Source organism: Poecile atricapillus, chromosome 20, assembly GCF_030490865.1.
Source record: "Poecile atricapillus isolate bPoeAtr1 chromosome 20, bPoeAtr1.hap1, whole genome shotgun sequence".
In the NCBI taxonomy this organism is placed as follows: domain Eukaryota; kingdom Metazoa; phylum Chordata; class Aves; order Passeriformes; family Paridae; genus Poecile; species Poecile atricapillus.
Window position 1 is genome coordinate 10,885,470 of NC_081268.1, and position 16,647 is coordinate 10,902,116.

General features: G+C 46.8%; 1 protein-coding gene across 1 annotated transcript in view; it reads left to right on the forward strand.

The window, feature by feature from the left end:
• RABL6 (RAB, member RAS oncogene family like 6) overlaps positions 1–16,647 on the forward strand; it is a 37,879-nt gene that overhangs the window by 7,547 nt on the left and 13,685 nt on the right. The window contains exons 4-9 of the mRNA XM_058853356.1: positions 1,909–1,961; positions 3,015–3,106; positions 3,964–4,104; positions 4,814–4,919; positions 8,568–8,671; positions 14,887–15,230. Of these exons, the coding sequence (XP_058709339.1) occupies positions 1,909–1,961; positions 3,015–3,106; positions 3,964–4,104; positions 4,814–4,919; positions 8,568–8,671; positions 14,887–15,230 (840 nt within the window). The remainder of the gene's footprint in view (positions 1–1,908; positions 1,962–3,014; positions 3,107–3,963; positions 4,105–4,813; positions 4,920–8,567; positions 8,672–14,886; positions 15,231–16,647) is intronic.

Sequence of the window (16,647 nt, forward strand, 5' to 3'; positions counted from 1 at the left end):
AGTAAATATCATCTCCTTTGCTGCTCTTGGAACTGACAGAGCACAGGAAAGATCTGTCTTAGCAAAAGTCACAATCCTGACTCATCTTTCTGGCTTTGCAGCAAGTTGTGTAACTGCTGCAGGTCATAAAGCTATAACAGATCCTGAATGCAGAGAAGCTGCTTGAATGCAGGAGATTCAGGAACAGTTGTGAATTCCTGTCTTGTAACTTATGCCACTTAGGTTCCCACATATTTTCCAATACATGACTGAAGGCATCAAATCATGTTTTTTTCTGTTGCCCACAAGATAGACAAACACTTTCCCATGTATTGAAGATTCCTTTCCTCCTTGCTGCACCTTCACCACTCTGCCTCCCAGACATGTGCTGCAAGGAGAAGGAGAGATCAGAATTCATATTTCTATTATTTTCAGATGTCCCAAGTTAATTAACACAAGGGATTCACATACTCCAGATGTGTATTTTTGACTGGTGAAGGAAAGCAGCCTTCTTGCATGGTGGACAGCATCTGTTAGCAAGCTGTCCTGAATCCTTCTATCCTGCAATAAAACTGATGATACATACTGCTGCAGAGACTCAAGTGATGATCACAACCCCAGTGTCCAGTAGGAGCTGTTCTGTAGACTCCAGGGCACTGCTGCCAAGTGTATTTAGTGCCAGTGTTGCTGTTACACCTGTAAATGAGGAGCAGCCGTTGTTCCAGGGAGAGGACCTGAGCCATTGCAGCACAAACAGCCGTGTTTTCTGACTGAGGCTCCTCCATTACACATCAGTACAGCCTCAAAATCTGGGCCTCATGCATACAGTGGCACAATCCTCACTGTGCCCTTGCCTTTATCGGCTAAATTACATCTTTTCACTGCATAGATCTTATCTTTGTCTGGTTCATCCTGCCGTTTGGGTTCCAAAAATAGAGCCTGTGCATGAATCTGTACACACATGCGCTTTTCAGCTCTGTGACTCCTTTGAGATGACCTCCTTTGCAGCACTGATGAGCAGTGTAGGAGAAAATTACTTATTCCTTTGGATACACACAGAAAGGAGAGGAGCAGGGAGAGGTGTGCAGGTTGTACATTCTGTCTCAGAGCATTGACTGCAAGTGTGCCCAGGTTAGACAGACATCTCGATTGCTCAGGATGGGAGGAATGATGGAGAATATTTGTGGTTGCTTGGGCTTCTCTTTTAATACCTAGAAATTTAGGTCATGCCAAGCATAATTTAGCAGTGACTGCAGAAATAGCAATGTATGGATATTCAGAGAAGCCACACAAATGTCACTGACTTGGAATGAATTGAATTGAGAAACGACATGCATGGCCTAGACATCCCACACCTTCAGCTGCATGGGGAAGAATCAGAGCCCATATTTGGATTCCTCAGGGAAATACAATGCCCAAATGAGGAGGGATCAGGATTAATATTTCTGCTACATTCAGGTGTCAGCAGTAAGATGACATGAGTGGGCAAACATTTTGCAGTGATGCACAGAAGCACCAACCAGAACCGCCTGCTGTAACCTGCAGCATTAAAGCTTTTCTGAGTAACTGTATTTTCTTACTATTTGTCCTTGAGCTGTGTGCAGGAAAAACAAATCCTGTGGCTCTGGCCTTTGGAGCACATGTAGGCTGTCTCTCCATCTCCACGGTTCCTTTCCCACCATTTGGTTTCTCGTGGATTGCTTACATAAGTTCTGTCTCTTTGGATTGCTTTTCTGTTCATTTTTTGATAGACTAGCTGGGATTCTTCAGCGAGGCATACCTATCCCACCCCTTCTCATCCCCCAGGCTTACAGTAGAAGTAGGATCTGCTTTAAGGTTGTGTTCAAACTGCTGTGCACCTGTCCAGACCCATCCTCCAGTTCTTTGCCCATTGTAATGTTTTTTATGTTTTTTATGATTCTTTTGAAGGAAAATGCAAAAAACGAGGAGATGGTTTGAAACTGGAGAATGACCCTCAGGAGGTGAGTCACCTGGAATTCAAAGGTCTGAGGCCTCTTGTCCGCCTTTGGTCCATGGGGCACAAGTTCTATATCTGTTCCTGCTCTAAGGCCAGCCTGGCAGGTGGGTGAGGGACAGTGGGATCCCTGATGCCCTTCATCCTTTGCTCCGTGCATTTCAGCCCTGCCCTCACTGCAGCTTCCCTGCTGCTTTCCATTCTGTCACTGGGAATGACTGTGCCCCAGGAGTTTGCTCAGCAGCTTTGTACCTGTCTGCCTGTGGACAGAGGCAACAACTCCTTTTGTCAAGGCCTTCTTGTGGGGCCTGAGGAATTGACTTGATGCCCTCCTCGGAGCTGGACTGTTACACTCTCATTGGTGCCCATCTGCTCAGGCTCAGATGGGGAGAATTTTCCTCCAGATATTCTCACATGGGGAAGGCCTTTACGGGAACAGTTACCACAACTGTTTCTTCCTTTGCAAATGTGGGTGCATTTTCCAGTTCTGGGAAATGAATAAGGATTGTTCCAGGGACAGATTCCAGGAGAAGCCATGGATACTGAGCTGGCACCATGGAGATTGAGCTGGGACCAGTACTATCTGGACTTAGCAGCATGCAGAGTCCAAACGATGAAAAACCAGTCAGGTACTAATCCTGTCAGCCCTCCACGGGAGAAACTCTCCTACTTTTGGATACCAAAAGCATTAGGAGAAGAGCCAATATCTGAGTCAGGAAAAGGATGGAATGGGAGCTGTGTCCTCTGTCCTCCACTCTGTGGTTTCTATGGAGTTCTCTTGCCAGCACAGGGTATGGGAGCACAGGGGAAAGGACAAGGATGGGTTCTAGCATGTGCTGTCAGAGACTGTTACATGCTTCACATCCCCTTCCTATGGGAAATGAAAGCTGGGAAGCACCAGGTATCTTATTTCAGTGGTAATGGTGTGAAATCCACGGGTACTCCTTAATGTGATTGCCACTTTAGGAAGTTTGCCCACTCAGTACTGTATCCATTGTGTTCTGTATCAGCTTGAAGCTGAATCCAGTTATTTACTGCTTCTTTGCCTTTATTTCCTCAGGCAGAATCGGAAATGGCTCTGGATGCAGAGTTCCTGGATGTCTATAAGAACTGCAATGGTGTAGTGATGATGTTTGACATCACCAAGCAATGGTAAGCTACTGGCACCATGTGATTCTCCCTTATTCAGGCAAAACAAATGACTTCCAGATTTCCAGATTCCCAGTTGGACTTGGAAGCGGATAACCAGGCTAATGAGTTGAAGCAAGCTTGTATCCTTTAAAATAAAAGCTTTATCTTGTGACATGGCTTTTAATACACTCCTCTCCTGGGCTTGTTCCAAGCCAGCAGTGTCCCAGTGGGTTGTGTGCTGCAATTGCTGATACGCTGCTGACTGAGGCTTGATAATTAGTGCTATCACAGGTGCAAAGTGCATGTTGCAAACCCCTGCTCCCCAGAACACAAGGGAAAGGAGGATGCTAGTGAGAAATTCCCAAGAAACTGGTATTAGTAAGGATTATTTAGAGGCTCCAGGCTGTATTAACCTACAGAAGTAATGAACTGTTGATTTTGCACATCTGAGGAGGGTGAGAGAGGTAATGAAACCCGAGTGAAAAGAGGAGGTGGGTGAGAGCTCCTGCTTTGTATTTATTTTTGTATATTTGTTGTTTTCAGGTTTGGTGTGGGTCAGTGAGCTGGTGGACAGCTGAAGGGAGGGAATCCTTTCCTTCTGCTGACCTACACCATTTTGCAGGACTGAGATTGCTGTAGGAGATGTGAGGGTTCTGGTGAAAGTGGCTTATTGAGCTGTTGAAGTTCTTTTTGAATAAAGAATCATCCAAACATATTGTGGGTTAATCTATTTCTCTGACAGGGTAAAGAAGCCACAGACTTAGAAGGATTTGGGGAAAAAAAAAAATACTGTTTTTTTTGCTTTGTGATTTGTGCATGAAACTGCTAACAGAAGAATGTTCCCACTCATCTGCCTCTGTCTCTCCCCTCTGATGAAGGACATTTAACTATATTCTGAGGGAGCTTCCTAAAGTGCCGACCCACGTTCCAGTGTGTGTGCTTGGGAATTACCGGGATATGGGGGAGCACCGGGTCATCCTGCCCGGTGACGTGCGGGACCTCATTGACAACCTGAACAGGTGAGAGGTCACTGGGCAGGGCAGCAGCCTCAGTAACCGTGTCACTGCCATGTTTCACACCCTTGTCACGTGTGTCTTTTGTCCTGCACCAGCCTTGGGCTCCCAGAGCTCCCCGAGCATTTGCTGATCCCATGGGCCCTTTGATCCGGAGCAGATTGTTTGCCAATCTGAGGTGCTCTGTTATGTGCTATAAAATAGTATTTGTTGGTCAAGGTTCAGTAGATTTTACCTTTTTATATAGTTTTATGATTTTAAGGCTTTTTTTTTTCATTTTCCTCATCTCTTATTTGTTTAGGCCTGTGTCAGGTACAAAGAAATGATGTCAGTTTTAAGACTTCATCCATAATGAAATAATTTCTTTACAAATTAATTAATATATATTATTTTTGTCAGTCCTGTTGTGGTTTTAAAACAAAAACCTTCACTGTGAAATGAACAGCTTGTAAAGCTGTGAATCCCCAGTTTAGGAAACCAACATCCCAGTGTCCTGACAGAGTATTTCTTAGCCTGGCGGGCACATGACACTGTCACACACCAACATCCACCTTCTGCCAGCCTTCACTGTGAACTTTGGCTGTGCACAAAATAATGAGTCCAAGCAGAAAGACCCTCTGGGCTGCATTTGAGGGTGGGGGGCTGGCTTGTTGGGGGGCTGATGGTGTGTTACTCAGTCCTGTGCAGGGTGTGCTCTCCTCTCTGTTTGGCACAGGCCTCCCGGCTCCTCCTATTTTCGCTATGCTGAGTCTTCCATGAAGAACAGCTTTGGCCTCAAGTACTTGCACAAGTTCTTCAACATCCCCTTCTTGCAGCTACAGGTAAGGCAGGGATGTTATCCTGATGTGCTGGGTGTGTGGGGCAAATTGGATTTGCTTCCACTCTAAAGCAGGAATTTGGTATTTGAGGTTTCATTTGCTGTTAAAGGATCCTGAGTAGATTCTTGTTTTCATTAAAGTTGGTATAATAAAATTATGTCAGAACATTAGTGCCTATGTCTGACTCAAACATGTCTCTGGTTGCAAGAGGTCAGCTGTGCTGAGTGTCCCAGTGCTGACCACTATAGAAAGGCTCCATTTTCACTGGCATGAAAATGGGATCCAGTGGTGCAGTTTCCAAGTCAAAAATGTGAAATACACACATTTGTTAAACTTTGGATTTCAGTTCTGTTCAGTTAAAACTCAGATGAGATTTGGCCATTATCTGAGTAGTTCAGGAACCTCTGTTTGCTGAAAATGTTTGCCCTAATAAAAGGCATTAAATATGAGATCCATGTGCTTGGATCTTGTTCACATGCATCCAATCTTGTATTTCCTTTGTATCTGAGGATTCTTGGGAGAGCAAGAGGGAAGGGCAAAGGCTGGAGAGGGTGGGATTCTCATCTGTAGGCCTTTAGAAGATCAGCTTTTGGGGTGATCCTACAGGGGTCCTTTGGGATCAGTAACTTCTGCTTTTTGAGGTCATGTGTCATGTTATGTCATTGTTTTCCATTTGATGGGAAAAACCCAGGCATGATCTTGGTTATGTTTCACCAGTAATTGAAGTGTCTAAAGGAGCGGGATGGTGCCCAGTATGAAATGCACATAGGATTTGATCAGCCTCAGAGGTTTCTGTGTCCCTCAGCCTGCCCTCCACAGCTTTCCAGGGCAGAGTGGTCCAGCTGTGTCCGAGGTCCCAGGCTGTCCCTCAGCAGGGTTGGGGTCACTGTGTGGTTTTCAGCAGCACATTCCCGTGCTCAGTTTACAGTAATGCATCTCCCATGGAGAATGCAGGGGCTGAAATCCATACCCCCAGTACAGAGCACATTCTCTCTGCTGGCCTGAGCTCTTCAATTATTTATCAGTTCATTTCCAGGGGCAGGATTGGCAAACCTGAGGATGCAGTTTAGCTGTAGGTATTGCTGGTGGCCCACAAATGGGGGGCCATCAGATGCTGCGCTGGAAGGAGACAGGATTCTGCAGACAGCTGAAATCTCCTTTTCCCAGGAAGCCCTTGCAAGTGGCTTTCAGCCAAAGCACTGGTCTCTAGCACATGATTTATTCTCTTCTTTTGGGTCATTGCAAAAAATAAGCTGTTTCTTTAATATTTTATTAACCAGCGTGGTAAAATAATTTTTTTCTTTAAAGTATTTGGAAGTTTGCTTGTAGTGATGAATTTGTACAAAATTGATTGCAACTCTCTTTTTATTAAATATATATTCTTGATTTTTTGTGGTCTGTGAAAATTGAAATACATAAAACTGGTGTATGTCTCAGTGCCAAAGTGTAAGGCAAGTCTAATTAAAGTCATTATCAAGGAGCCTAAGGTAAGCGCTGGAGAGCAGTGGCCCTTCTGTCTCTGTTTGTTCAGCTAATTTGCTCAGCATGTATTTCACCTGTCTTAGGAAACTGGGGACAAAGAAGCAGCAGACTTGCCCTTCTTTGTCTCATTTTTGCTTATACTGCATGAATAATGTAAAACATTATATAATATATATATAATATAGTAGATATCTACTACTGAGATCTTGATTTTCTTGAATTTTAAAATCTAGAATTTGAATTCTACAATCCTTATTAGTACTTCTGATTAGTGTAGCAACTTTAAATATGAATTGCATATTTTGCTGAATCTTTCTTGTCTGTAAATGACAACAAAGGAATTGTCATTAAGTAATGACTTCATAATTCCATGCATACATGTTAATTAAAGTCAAGTTTTCATCTGCAGAGAGCACTTGAAAACGATGAATAAAAATTACTCAGCAAAGAGAATGCTCCAAGCTCTTAACACAATGGCAAAGTTAAACATGAAGACTCTATATGCCTTGGAAACAGTAAATTAGCTTAAATGATCACAGACACCCTTAAATTTCAAGAAGGGCTGTGTCTTCCAGTAAATTAAGGTTATCAGCTGTGATGAATCACCTAGTCTTATGGTACAAAATAAGAAATACTTAAAGCTTTTTTGCTGATTTCAGTCATAGTAGAATTTGATATAAATCAGTTGCTCCATGGAGGGCTCAGGCTGTGCTGTGACCATTCCCCAGAGCACAGCACTTGGTGTGGTTTGTGTGAGCCAGAGGAGTTGGTTGCTCTTCAGACCTGTGCAGTGTCTTGATAGCTTCAAAGTTGTCACATCTATGAAACCATAATGCCAGCAGCATGTGCATGTAGAGACTGAGCACCATCGCTTCATGCAAATGTTTGTCTTCTCAGGTGGATTTTATTCTGGGAATTGTGTAATAGATTTCCTTTTGGGCTTTTAATCTGATGGGATCTATCTGCAGTGCGTTCAAGTGTCAGGGAATTAAGAATTCACCATGGTTATTGATGCTAGCCTTCAAAAATATTTGTCAGTGCAAGCTGAAATGTACTTGGAGGATAAGGCAGTTATTAAAGCAAAAACCTTGGCAATTTGGAGGAAGCCTGGGGTTTCTCTTGCATGTCCTTCTGCCTGGGCAGGAATGCAAGCTGTGGCACCACAGACCTGCTGTAATGGGGACTGTGCAGGGCTGGGACTCACCAACCCAACTCAGCACAAGCTGGCCCTGCTCTGTGCCACCATAGGCAGTGGGAGAGGGAGGATTGATGCCCTCAGGCACCGAGCATCATGGCTTTTGACTCCAGAATTTGGGAGCTGAGCTGATTGGCATGGCCAGTGGCCAGCTGTGTGCAGGGGATGGGGCTGTGGGCAGGATTTGCACCATGGACAGCTCTAGTCTTGTCCAGGGGATTGGGAATGATGTTTCTGCAGGAGTGGATGCCGTGTCAGCCCTGCAGCCCTTGAGGGAGCTGCCTGTGTCTGTGGTTATTGATCTCTCCTTGCTGCCGTCTGGATGTCGGGAGGAGGGAATCAGTTAAGCCAGCTCTTCCTCTCAGCTGAGGTTTTTGTTTGAGTTCTGTGGGAAAGGAAGGACTGAGTCCTGGGTTACATTAGTGCAGTCAACTCACTTTATGGCCCACTGGAAATGGGCTAGGATGCTTGTCCCCCATCTGTGGAACAGCAGCTGGAGGCAGAGGGGCAAGGATTTCTGAAATGTAACTGAGTTGACAGGTTGTGCTCCCTCATCTACCCTGAGAGCAAAAAAAATTGGGAGGCTTTGCATCAGCTGGGTCCTGCCCCCAGAGGGGCTGATTTAGCACGGGGAACATCAAAGGCCTGAGTGAATGGGTTGCACAACTGATCTCTGCAGGAGCTGAATCCATTCCCCAAATGTAGCTGGTGCTGTGGTGTCTGAAATAACACGTTTCAGATTTATGGCTGAGAACAGCTCACAGAACAAGATGCTTCTTACACACAGACTTTATGGATTATCTCCTTTTTATTCACTTTCTCTTTGTGCTCTGAATTTAAAGGGACACCATGATCAGGGCCAGGGCTCCTGTTGGATGTGTTGCTTTGGTGAAGTGGTGACACAGGATCTCAGTGCACAGAGATCTGTTACAGTGGCCCTTCTGCTTAGACCCAGCTTGTTTTCCTTTCCTCAGAGGGAGACGTTGCTACGGCAGCTGGAGACAAATCAGCTGGATATTGATGCAACTCTGGAGGAGCTGTCAGTGCAGCAAGAGACTGAAGACCAAAACTACGAACTGTATGTCACTGAGCTGTCTTTTCTAACTGCTTTGGGTGTCACATGAATGTTGGGCAGCCCCAGCTGTGGCATATGGCCAGGTTGAAGGGTCTAGCGAGTAACATTCAGGGATCCTTTGGATAAAATGTTGCTTTTGAATGGCATCACCTGAAGTAAAGCGTGCACCTGGGAATCCCTGTGAAACGGTCTGGTTCCTACCAGCACATGACTGGGGAGGGCAGGGCAGCTGGGGCTGAGCAGCACACCTGGAGCCAGCACATGCTGATGTAGATAAAATGCTGGAAGGGGATATTTTCCATCCCTCAGCTGCTCAGCACACAAGCTGGTTCTCCTGGCTGTTGCACACCTGTGTATTGTGTGTCTTAAGATAGCAGAAAGTGATAGCAACAACACTGCTGTCTTCTCTTCCCTTTGAGCACTTCTGAACTCCTTGATGTATTTCTCAGTGAGAACAGAAAGAGAACACAAACTCTTCCTCCTGCTGCAGCAGGCAGGGAACCTGAGGACAAAACGTCACTGATCCAAAATGTGGATCCCAGAGACAACACCAGGTGGCACACAATGCTGCCTCTTCCACCTTACGTAAGCCAGCCTGGGCAGCCACTGCCTGGATGTACCTGGGGGAGACACGGTCCGCTTCCCGTTCTTTCCTTGTGTCAGGCTTCTCACCACCTGACACACCTCTGGTACTGTCCCTGTGCTTTCAGACTTTACATTTTTAGTGCTGCTAAAAGAACATTTCAGCCCTTTTTGAGTTCTTGAATTCTTATTAAACAATAATGACTTTTATGATGTTCTGAATTTGTACCTAATTTGCTCAATTTCTCCGTTTTTAATTGTACCCATCTTCTGTTTTCACGGAAAACTTGTTTATGTTCAATGTGCCCCTTCCCCCACAGAAGGGTGCCAGGGATGGACAGCCCTTTTGGAGAAGAAATTTTCCCCAATACCCAACCTAAACCTCCCCTGGCACAACTGGAGGTGTCTCCTCTCACCCTGTGGGTGCCAGGCCAGCGACTGCAGACAGACTTTTGGGCTGCCCTGCTGAGGACTCTGCTTTGGGGAGACACGTTCCCTGCAGGGACAGCTTTAATCACTGCAGAGTCATTGGCTGGGGGCTGGGGTTTATTTGCCAGGTTGTTTTTTTCCACATTGAGCATAGCTCATAATTTCAGCAAGACAGTGGTGCTGAGTAACACCCACACAGAGGCAGGAGGAGCGGCTGCTGGAGCTGTTCTCTGCTATCCTCCACTGCATGGAAGTACAGGTCTGGAATGACACCAGCTACAGGCTGAATTACCAGCTGGGAAAGTAAACCCACTCCTGGCTTTCTCTTCCCTTTGCCCCACTTTTATCTTCTTGCTGTGAATCCTTGTGGTCATCAGACAGGTCAGGAGCCAGCCTGTACTGGAATGAGACAATCTGGGTCATGTTTCCTGGGGCTGCTGCGTTAAGTGCATCTAAGCCTGCCATCAGTCAGTCTTGCTAGAGAAGTGGGGACATGGAGCATGTCCTGTATTTTATCAAGCAGGGAGTTATCCTCCTGCATCCATTTTGGCAGGTGGAAAACAGGACAACAGCAGGAATTGAAACCTTCTTGGCCATTGATTCCACGTTCAGGAACTTGGGCTAGGGGGATTGGGGCAGTACCTTTAATGAGCCCAAAACAAGTATGTGGAAATCTAGCCCTCACTAATCCCAGTTAAAATTATATCATCCAGCCAATTAATCTTCATTTTCACAATTAATAAAGTAACCCAGAGCCTTTCTTGTTAGATGAAATACCCGTTAGAATCAGGAGCCAAAAAACTTGAGGCTGTTCCCATCTCCAAAATTAAATGAACAGGAGCACTGACAGTTTTAGGAATTGTGAGGCTAACAAGTCCTTTTGTGTTTTTTATGTTCGCCCTGGGAGCAGAGCAACAGTAACCTCAGGCCCTGATGAATTTTTGTTCCCACAGAGCATGTTCATCTTTAAAATTGCATAACAGTCTCCTCTTGCAAGCAGGTCCAACCACAAGTAAATTATTCAGGAATTTGAGGATGTTTTCTACTTGTTACTTGGTCTGTAATGGAAGGATTGAAAGGCAAATAAGGAGCCCCTGTGGATGAGGACAGATGACCCACCTGGACATGCATGGTATATTTGCAGTCTCTGTATCCCAGTGGAATGAAGGTGCTCAGGTGTGAGTTCACCCTGTGCTTTAGCAGGACCTGGTCCTTCGTCCAGTGTGGGCACGAAGCTGTTTATTCCACAGTAAGGTTCTGAGTGAGTCCTTTTCCAAAGGACTGATGGATAGAATGAGGAATGGACAGATTGTATAGAATCTGAGAAGAAACAGACACATGGCAGCTTTGGCCCGGTGTGTTCCCAAAACAGCCACACTTGTGCCTCTGAGGAGTGTGTGTAAAGCCAGAGAAAGCATTCATGCATTATGTAGTATTTTCAAAGTGTGGAGGATGCTTAGACACCTCCATCCTGGAAATTACTGCGAGCTTGCTGGCAGCATTTTATGTGTGCTGGTTTTCCACCCACCTCCCTCACAAAAGATCTAACTATAAAAACTCATCAGAGCTGGTTCATGCAGCCCGGGTAGAACCAGTGTCAGACCACCCTGATTTCCCCGGTGTCACAGCACAGGGCTTGGCCCACGTGTCTAGTTGGATCTGATGGAGGTGACATGAAGCACATGTGTCACAGCTGTCCTCAGTGCTGTGCTTGGGCAAGAGTCTGTGTTGTGCTGTCCCCAAATTACCATTTATATCTTCCTACTAAAGAACCTGCTGTCTCCTGGTTTTATGCCCTTCACACACCACAGGTCACAAAGGTACAGGAGCACAGGTGCAGACAAAGCCTGCATGTGTTTTATGCCCCAGTCTGGTTGTGCTGGAGGGAAGGATGACACTCTTTATACTTCAGTTATGTAGCAGGATTTTTTTCCTCCAGCTCTTAAATTTCATGTGTTTCTGGAGGAGAAACAGGTGGTAGTCACAGCCTTCCCTCCCTCTGGAGCTGGCTACTTTCCCAGAACAAAGCAGGTTGTTTCCAAAATGGGCAGCTTTGATAGAACCACATACAGTAAATCTCCAAATACTCTGGTATTGTTAAGAGTTTCCTGTGCTTTGTTGAGTCCAGCTTTAACTACCCTTTGAGCTTCGTATTCTGTATCCTGATGTGACTCTATAATCTTTGTGTCTCCTTGATCCAAAATCTTCACTGTACAATCATCTTATCCTACCTGAGTCAGCCAGTTGCCTCAATGGTGGGACTCAGTGACCTGAGGCTCAGAGGTTGTTCATTCTGGTTTCAGGCAGTGTTGGTGATTTAGGTGTTTCACAGACAGGGAGCCTGGCACAGTGAGGAGAGCAAATGCTGCTGGCAGCAGTACCTTGGCTGCTGGGTGCTTGCAGGCTTCCATCCAGGGTTGCTGTTGCTATAAACAGGAACAGGGGTGCGTGTAAATCATCTGGGATTAATCTCTCCTCACAGTTGGGAGGCAGGAGTCTTTAACGCTGAGTGGGTCTTGGGAGTCCCAGGTTCAGCTCTCCTCTTTGGCTCTCCAGAAGCCCTGGATCAAAGCTGGGAGGGGAGGAATGGCAGAATTCAGCACTCAGCACATGTGATGTGGAGCTGAGAAGTTGCACATCGCATGTAGGCAAAGCTCACAATCAGCTTTGCAGGCCATGGCAATTCACAGGGTTTGGGGATAAAGAGCCTTTGCTTTGTTGGACGAGGGCTGAATTGCAGAGCTCTGTGGTTTGCCCTCCCCACCCCATGGACACTGTGGGTACCCTGCTTGGAGGATGCTGAGACATGGCCCCCCTCCTCAGGAAGAGAGCACAGCGACAGAGAGGTATTGAGCACACACTGCTATGTTCTTGCAGCATGTGTGATGTATTGTGCACCTTCCAAACCAATCTGATGCAGTCTCCACAGAGCTCAATGCAGGAGCTAAACTCCTTTATGTTTTCTCTCGTGTATGACAAATCCATGCATCATTTTCAGTGGAATGTGTTGTCACGCAGCTCGCCCTAGGAGAGGGAGGATGGGGACTGGATGCTGCGTCGTGTGCTCTGAGCTCAGCTCTGCTGGGAGCTCGTGTTGGTGGAGCCAGTGTTCTGGGTGGAACAGGCACACAGTGTTGGCTGCATCCTGGTGGAAGCATCAGTGGGGCCACCACAGTCGCTGATGTAGGTGCCTTGACAGTCTGCAGCTTCCTCACAAGGGACAGCGGAGGGGCAGCAGCAATCTCTGTTCTCTGTGATCAGGGGTAGGACCCAGGGAATGGCTGGAGCTGCATCAGGGCAGGTATAGGGTGGATATCAAGGGACAGCACGTGACAGCCAGGCTCTGGCATGGCTGGGATTGCAGTCCTTAGTCCAGATTTCCAGAATGAGCGAGGCGATTATTTCCCAGCCGTTCTCATATGGAGAACTAGGAGCAAGAACACTTTTCCTCACCCCTGAGTAGATGACAATTTTGTTTGTACTGTTGAATTTCTTCTTATTTCTGTTACTTGTGATCATCTAGTTCTATCTTGTATCTTGTCTCTATCTCTTGATGTTGCCTCACTAATTCTGCTTTTTAGTGCTGCCCTTGATCTCCACTTTAGCCAGTCACTTAGGAAGGACTGCTGGTTTTCCAATCCAAGTAAAAACTTCCTGGGGCTATTGTTCCCTAGGGCTCCAGACACTGCTGGTCACAAAGTATATTATTTTGTTCCTTAACAGTATATCGGGTTCCTGCCTTTAGATAGGGAATCATATCTCAAGGCTTAGAGTCTCTTAGCCTCCACTGTTTGCATTCTGCCCAGCAGTCAGTCCAGGGAAGGTTCTGGCTGGCTCAGGTCCCTGAAGAACAAGGTCATGCTCTGTGTGACAGAGGAGGCTCTCCATTCACACTCTCACTGCCTGGAGCACAACCAAAGTCTGTCTTGCAGAACCAGCTGAATCCAGAGCCTCTGTGCACAAATTCATTAAGCTTAATGAAATGAGAGGCGAGATCGGGATGTGCTGGATATTATACAGGATCCTTCACTTTGGGTGTCCTCTCTGTATCTCCCAGCTGTGCAGCATGTGGCAGAGCTGTTTTTCAGACCATTTCATGTCAAGAACTTGTCTCTTTCCACATTTCTCTGCACACAGTGTGTGAAACAGGCTGCTGACCCTGCAGGCTGCAGAGAGAGGCTTGCATTAGGCTTGGGTTTCTTTTGGAAAAGGAAGGAAAGAGCTTTTCAGTCTCTATAGTGGTACAGGCTTTAATGTTCTTCCAGTCGGGAATGCAGCCAGAACCACAACCTGCTCCAGAGCTCCTGCTGCTTGGCTCCAGGGCCTCTCACACAGAAGGGGAGTGTGTGCAGGGGAGAGCCTGCATGTGGATCTGCACCCTGCAAGAAGGGTAATGGTAAATCAGTCTTCTCTGAGCCCTCAGAGCAGCTCTTTTCTTTTGATGTTCAAAGATTATCCCCTCAGATCCATTCTTGGCTGATAAGGAGGTTATTATAGCAGTTTTCCTGAGTACTGTGATTTCTTCTGCAGAATCTAAAAATGTACCATTCCTACAGCACTTACTCCTTTAGAGACATATGTCCAACTGATGCCAACATCACAACAACTGACTTCAGGTTGCATTTCAAGCCTTTGTTGTTATAGTCTGTCTATTCAGGGAGTTCCCAGTAGCGTTGCAAATATAGATTTCATCCTGTAGTGCAGAGCAGGTTGGGATTCTCCACACCTCAATGCAGATGGGGTGAGTTCAGCTCATGTGGGTAAACCAGATTTATTGTGACCCAGGGAGTCACAGTGTCACTGGAAGCAGATCTCAAGCCCAGCTGGAAGCAGACCCATACTCTCCCATCAGTCAGATGAAAAGGGCTTATATAAAGGAGAGAGAGGGACTTTTTATATGGCAGGTAGTGACAGGACAAGGGGCAATGGTTTTAAACTGGCAGAGAGCAGGGTTGGATGTGAAGAAATTCTTCCCTGTGGAGGTGGGGAAGCCCTGGCATAGGTTGCCCAGAGAAGCTGTGGCTGCCTCTGGATCCCTGGAAGTGTCCAAGGCCAGGCTGGACTTGGAGAAACCTGGCCTACTGGAAGGTGTCCCTGTGCATGGCAGGGGTTGGAATGAGATGAACTTTAAGGTCCCTCCCAACCCAAACCAGTCTGGGATTCTGTGATTCATCATTCCTATTATTTGTAATTTATCTTCCCCACAGCTTCCTGGAGATGATGGAAGCCCGAAGCCAAGGACACACATCACCACTGGCAACAAACGGGCAGAGCCCCTCCTCTGGCTCCCAGTCACCCATCGTACCTCCAAGCTCCACATCGACAGGCAGCTCCAGCCCCGGCACCCCCCAGCCGCCGCTGCCACTTGTCACAAGCGCCACCATCTCTCCCGACCCTGCCCCATCCTTGTCACCAGGAGCTGCAGCCGAGGCCCCGCAGCCCCCCCCGCCCTCCGCAGCCCCCCTGGCCGCAGCCCCCCCGCCCAGGCGTGGCATCATCGCGCGCCTCTTCGGGACATCCCCTGCGGCCGAGCCCGCTCCTGCCCAGACAGGTAGGTGCTGGTGCCCTGTCCTGGCAGGGTGGGACCCACAGGCCTCCCAGTTTTCATTTTTTCTGTTCATTTTTTCTGAGCAGACAGGTGTGTGAGGGCCATAGGTGCCATGCATGTGCAGCGGGTGTCCAGGGAGACTTGGGCTGTCATTCTCTATTTTCTCCTGATCAGCAATTTGCTTTGTCTCTGTGCTGGATGGGACTGTGCCCAGCCAGCTGGGTGGTGGCTGTAGAATGCTTGAGAGGAAGAACCTGAACGAACATGAGAGACTTTAATAAAATAAATAAAATACCAGGAGCAAAAATACCTTTTGAATAGCAAAAAAATGAGTAGAGAAGCAATTTGAAGTGCCATCCTTGCACACATGTGGTGGTCCAGAGGGGCTCCTGTGCGTAATGGAGAGAAGCAGAGTGCTGAGTTTAAGGGTTATTCAGCCAGAAATGGTCACGTAGGTGCAGGTTCTGCAGCAGATTCCCCTCTGGGGAAATGTGCTCCTTCAGAGCTGGTCTGGGAGGAGAGAGCCCTTGGCTGCTGCCTCAGCACTGGTACCTGGCAGAGCAGCATGGCCCCTGCTCCAGACCCTGCCACAAAGAGTGCCAGGCAGAGGCATCAAGGGTTTGTTGCATGTAATTTTACTGATCTGGACCATAATTTGCCTGTCACATTCACTTTGTTTTGTGGAACTAACTGGAGCTGCAGAGCTGGCACTGCCTAAAAATCATGACATGGTTTGAGTCACCCTTTGGAAATACTTTCCCTCTCACACTGGCTTACAGTGCTCCTGAGACACCCACGGAGAGAAAGGAGGAGGTGCTGGGGACACGGGTTGCAATTTCAGATGTTGGAATGGTCTGGTTTTAGATCTGCACACAGTGTTCTGCATCCTATGCCTCTTCCCAGATACAACACAATGCACCCATTTTGGTTTGTTTATGACTCTTCGTACCCAGAGACAACAAAACAAAAACCAAAGAGTGGAGCAGATGTTAGAAATTCCTTGTCAACAAAAAAAAAACAACGTCATTTTAATCTGTAGAAAAAAAGACAAGTGGTCTACTACCAGTGTTACAGTGATTAGGTTTGGGGGTTTTCTTTTTCTTCTCTTTTTTTAACTCTTAGCTTGACAACTGCCTTGGGCTTGTGGCTTTCATCCCTGATATCTCAGAATGCTTAGGGGCAGTTGCAAAAGGCAGCCAGGAAGAGCTAATGTGTCAGTGTTGCAAGGTTTCAGTAGCGTGCAAAGGGTGTGCACCTCCACTGGAATGTACCCAGGGACCAATTCACTGGAAGGCAGCTGAAAAACCATTGTTACCAAGTAATACTTGGTTTTTCTGGGAGCTGCTATTTAAGCTTTCTTGTGAAGTCTTGGAGTAGTAATTCTTTTGGCTGTGGTTTAGCTTACACCAATGCTACTCTG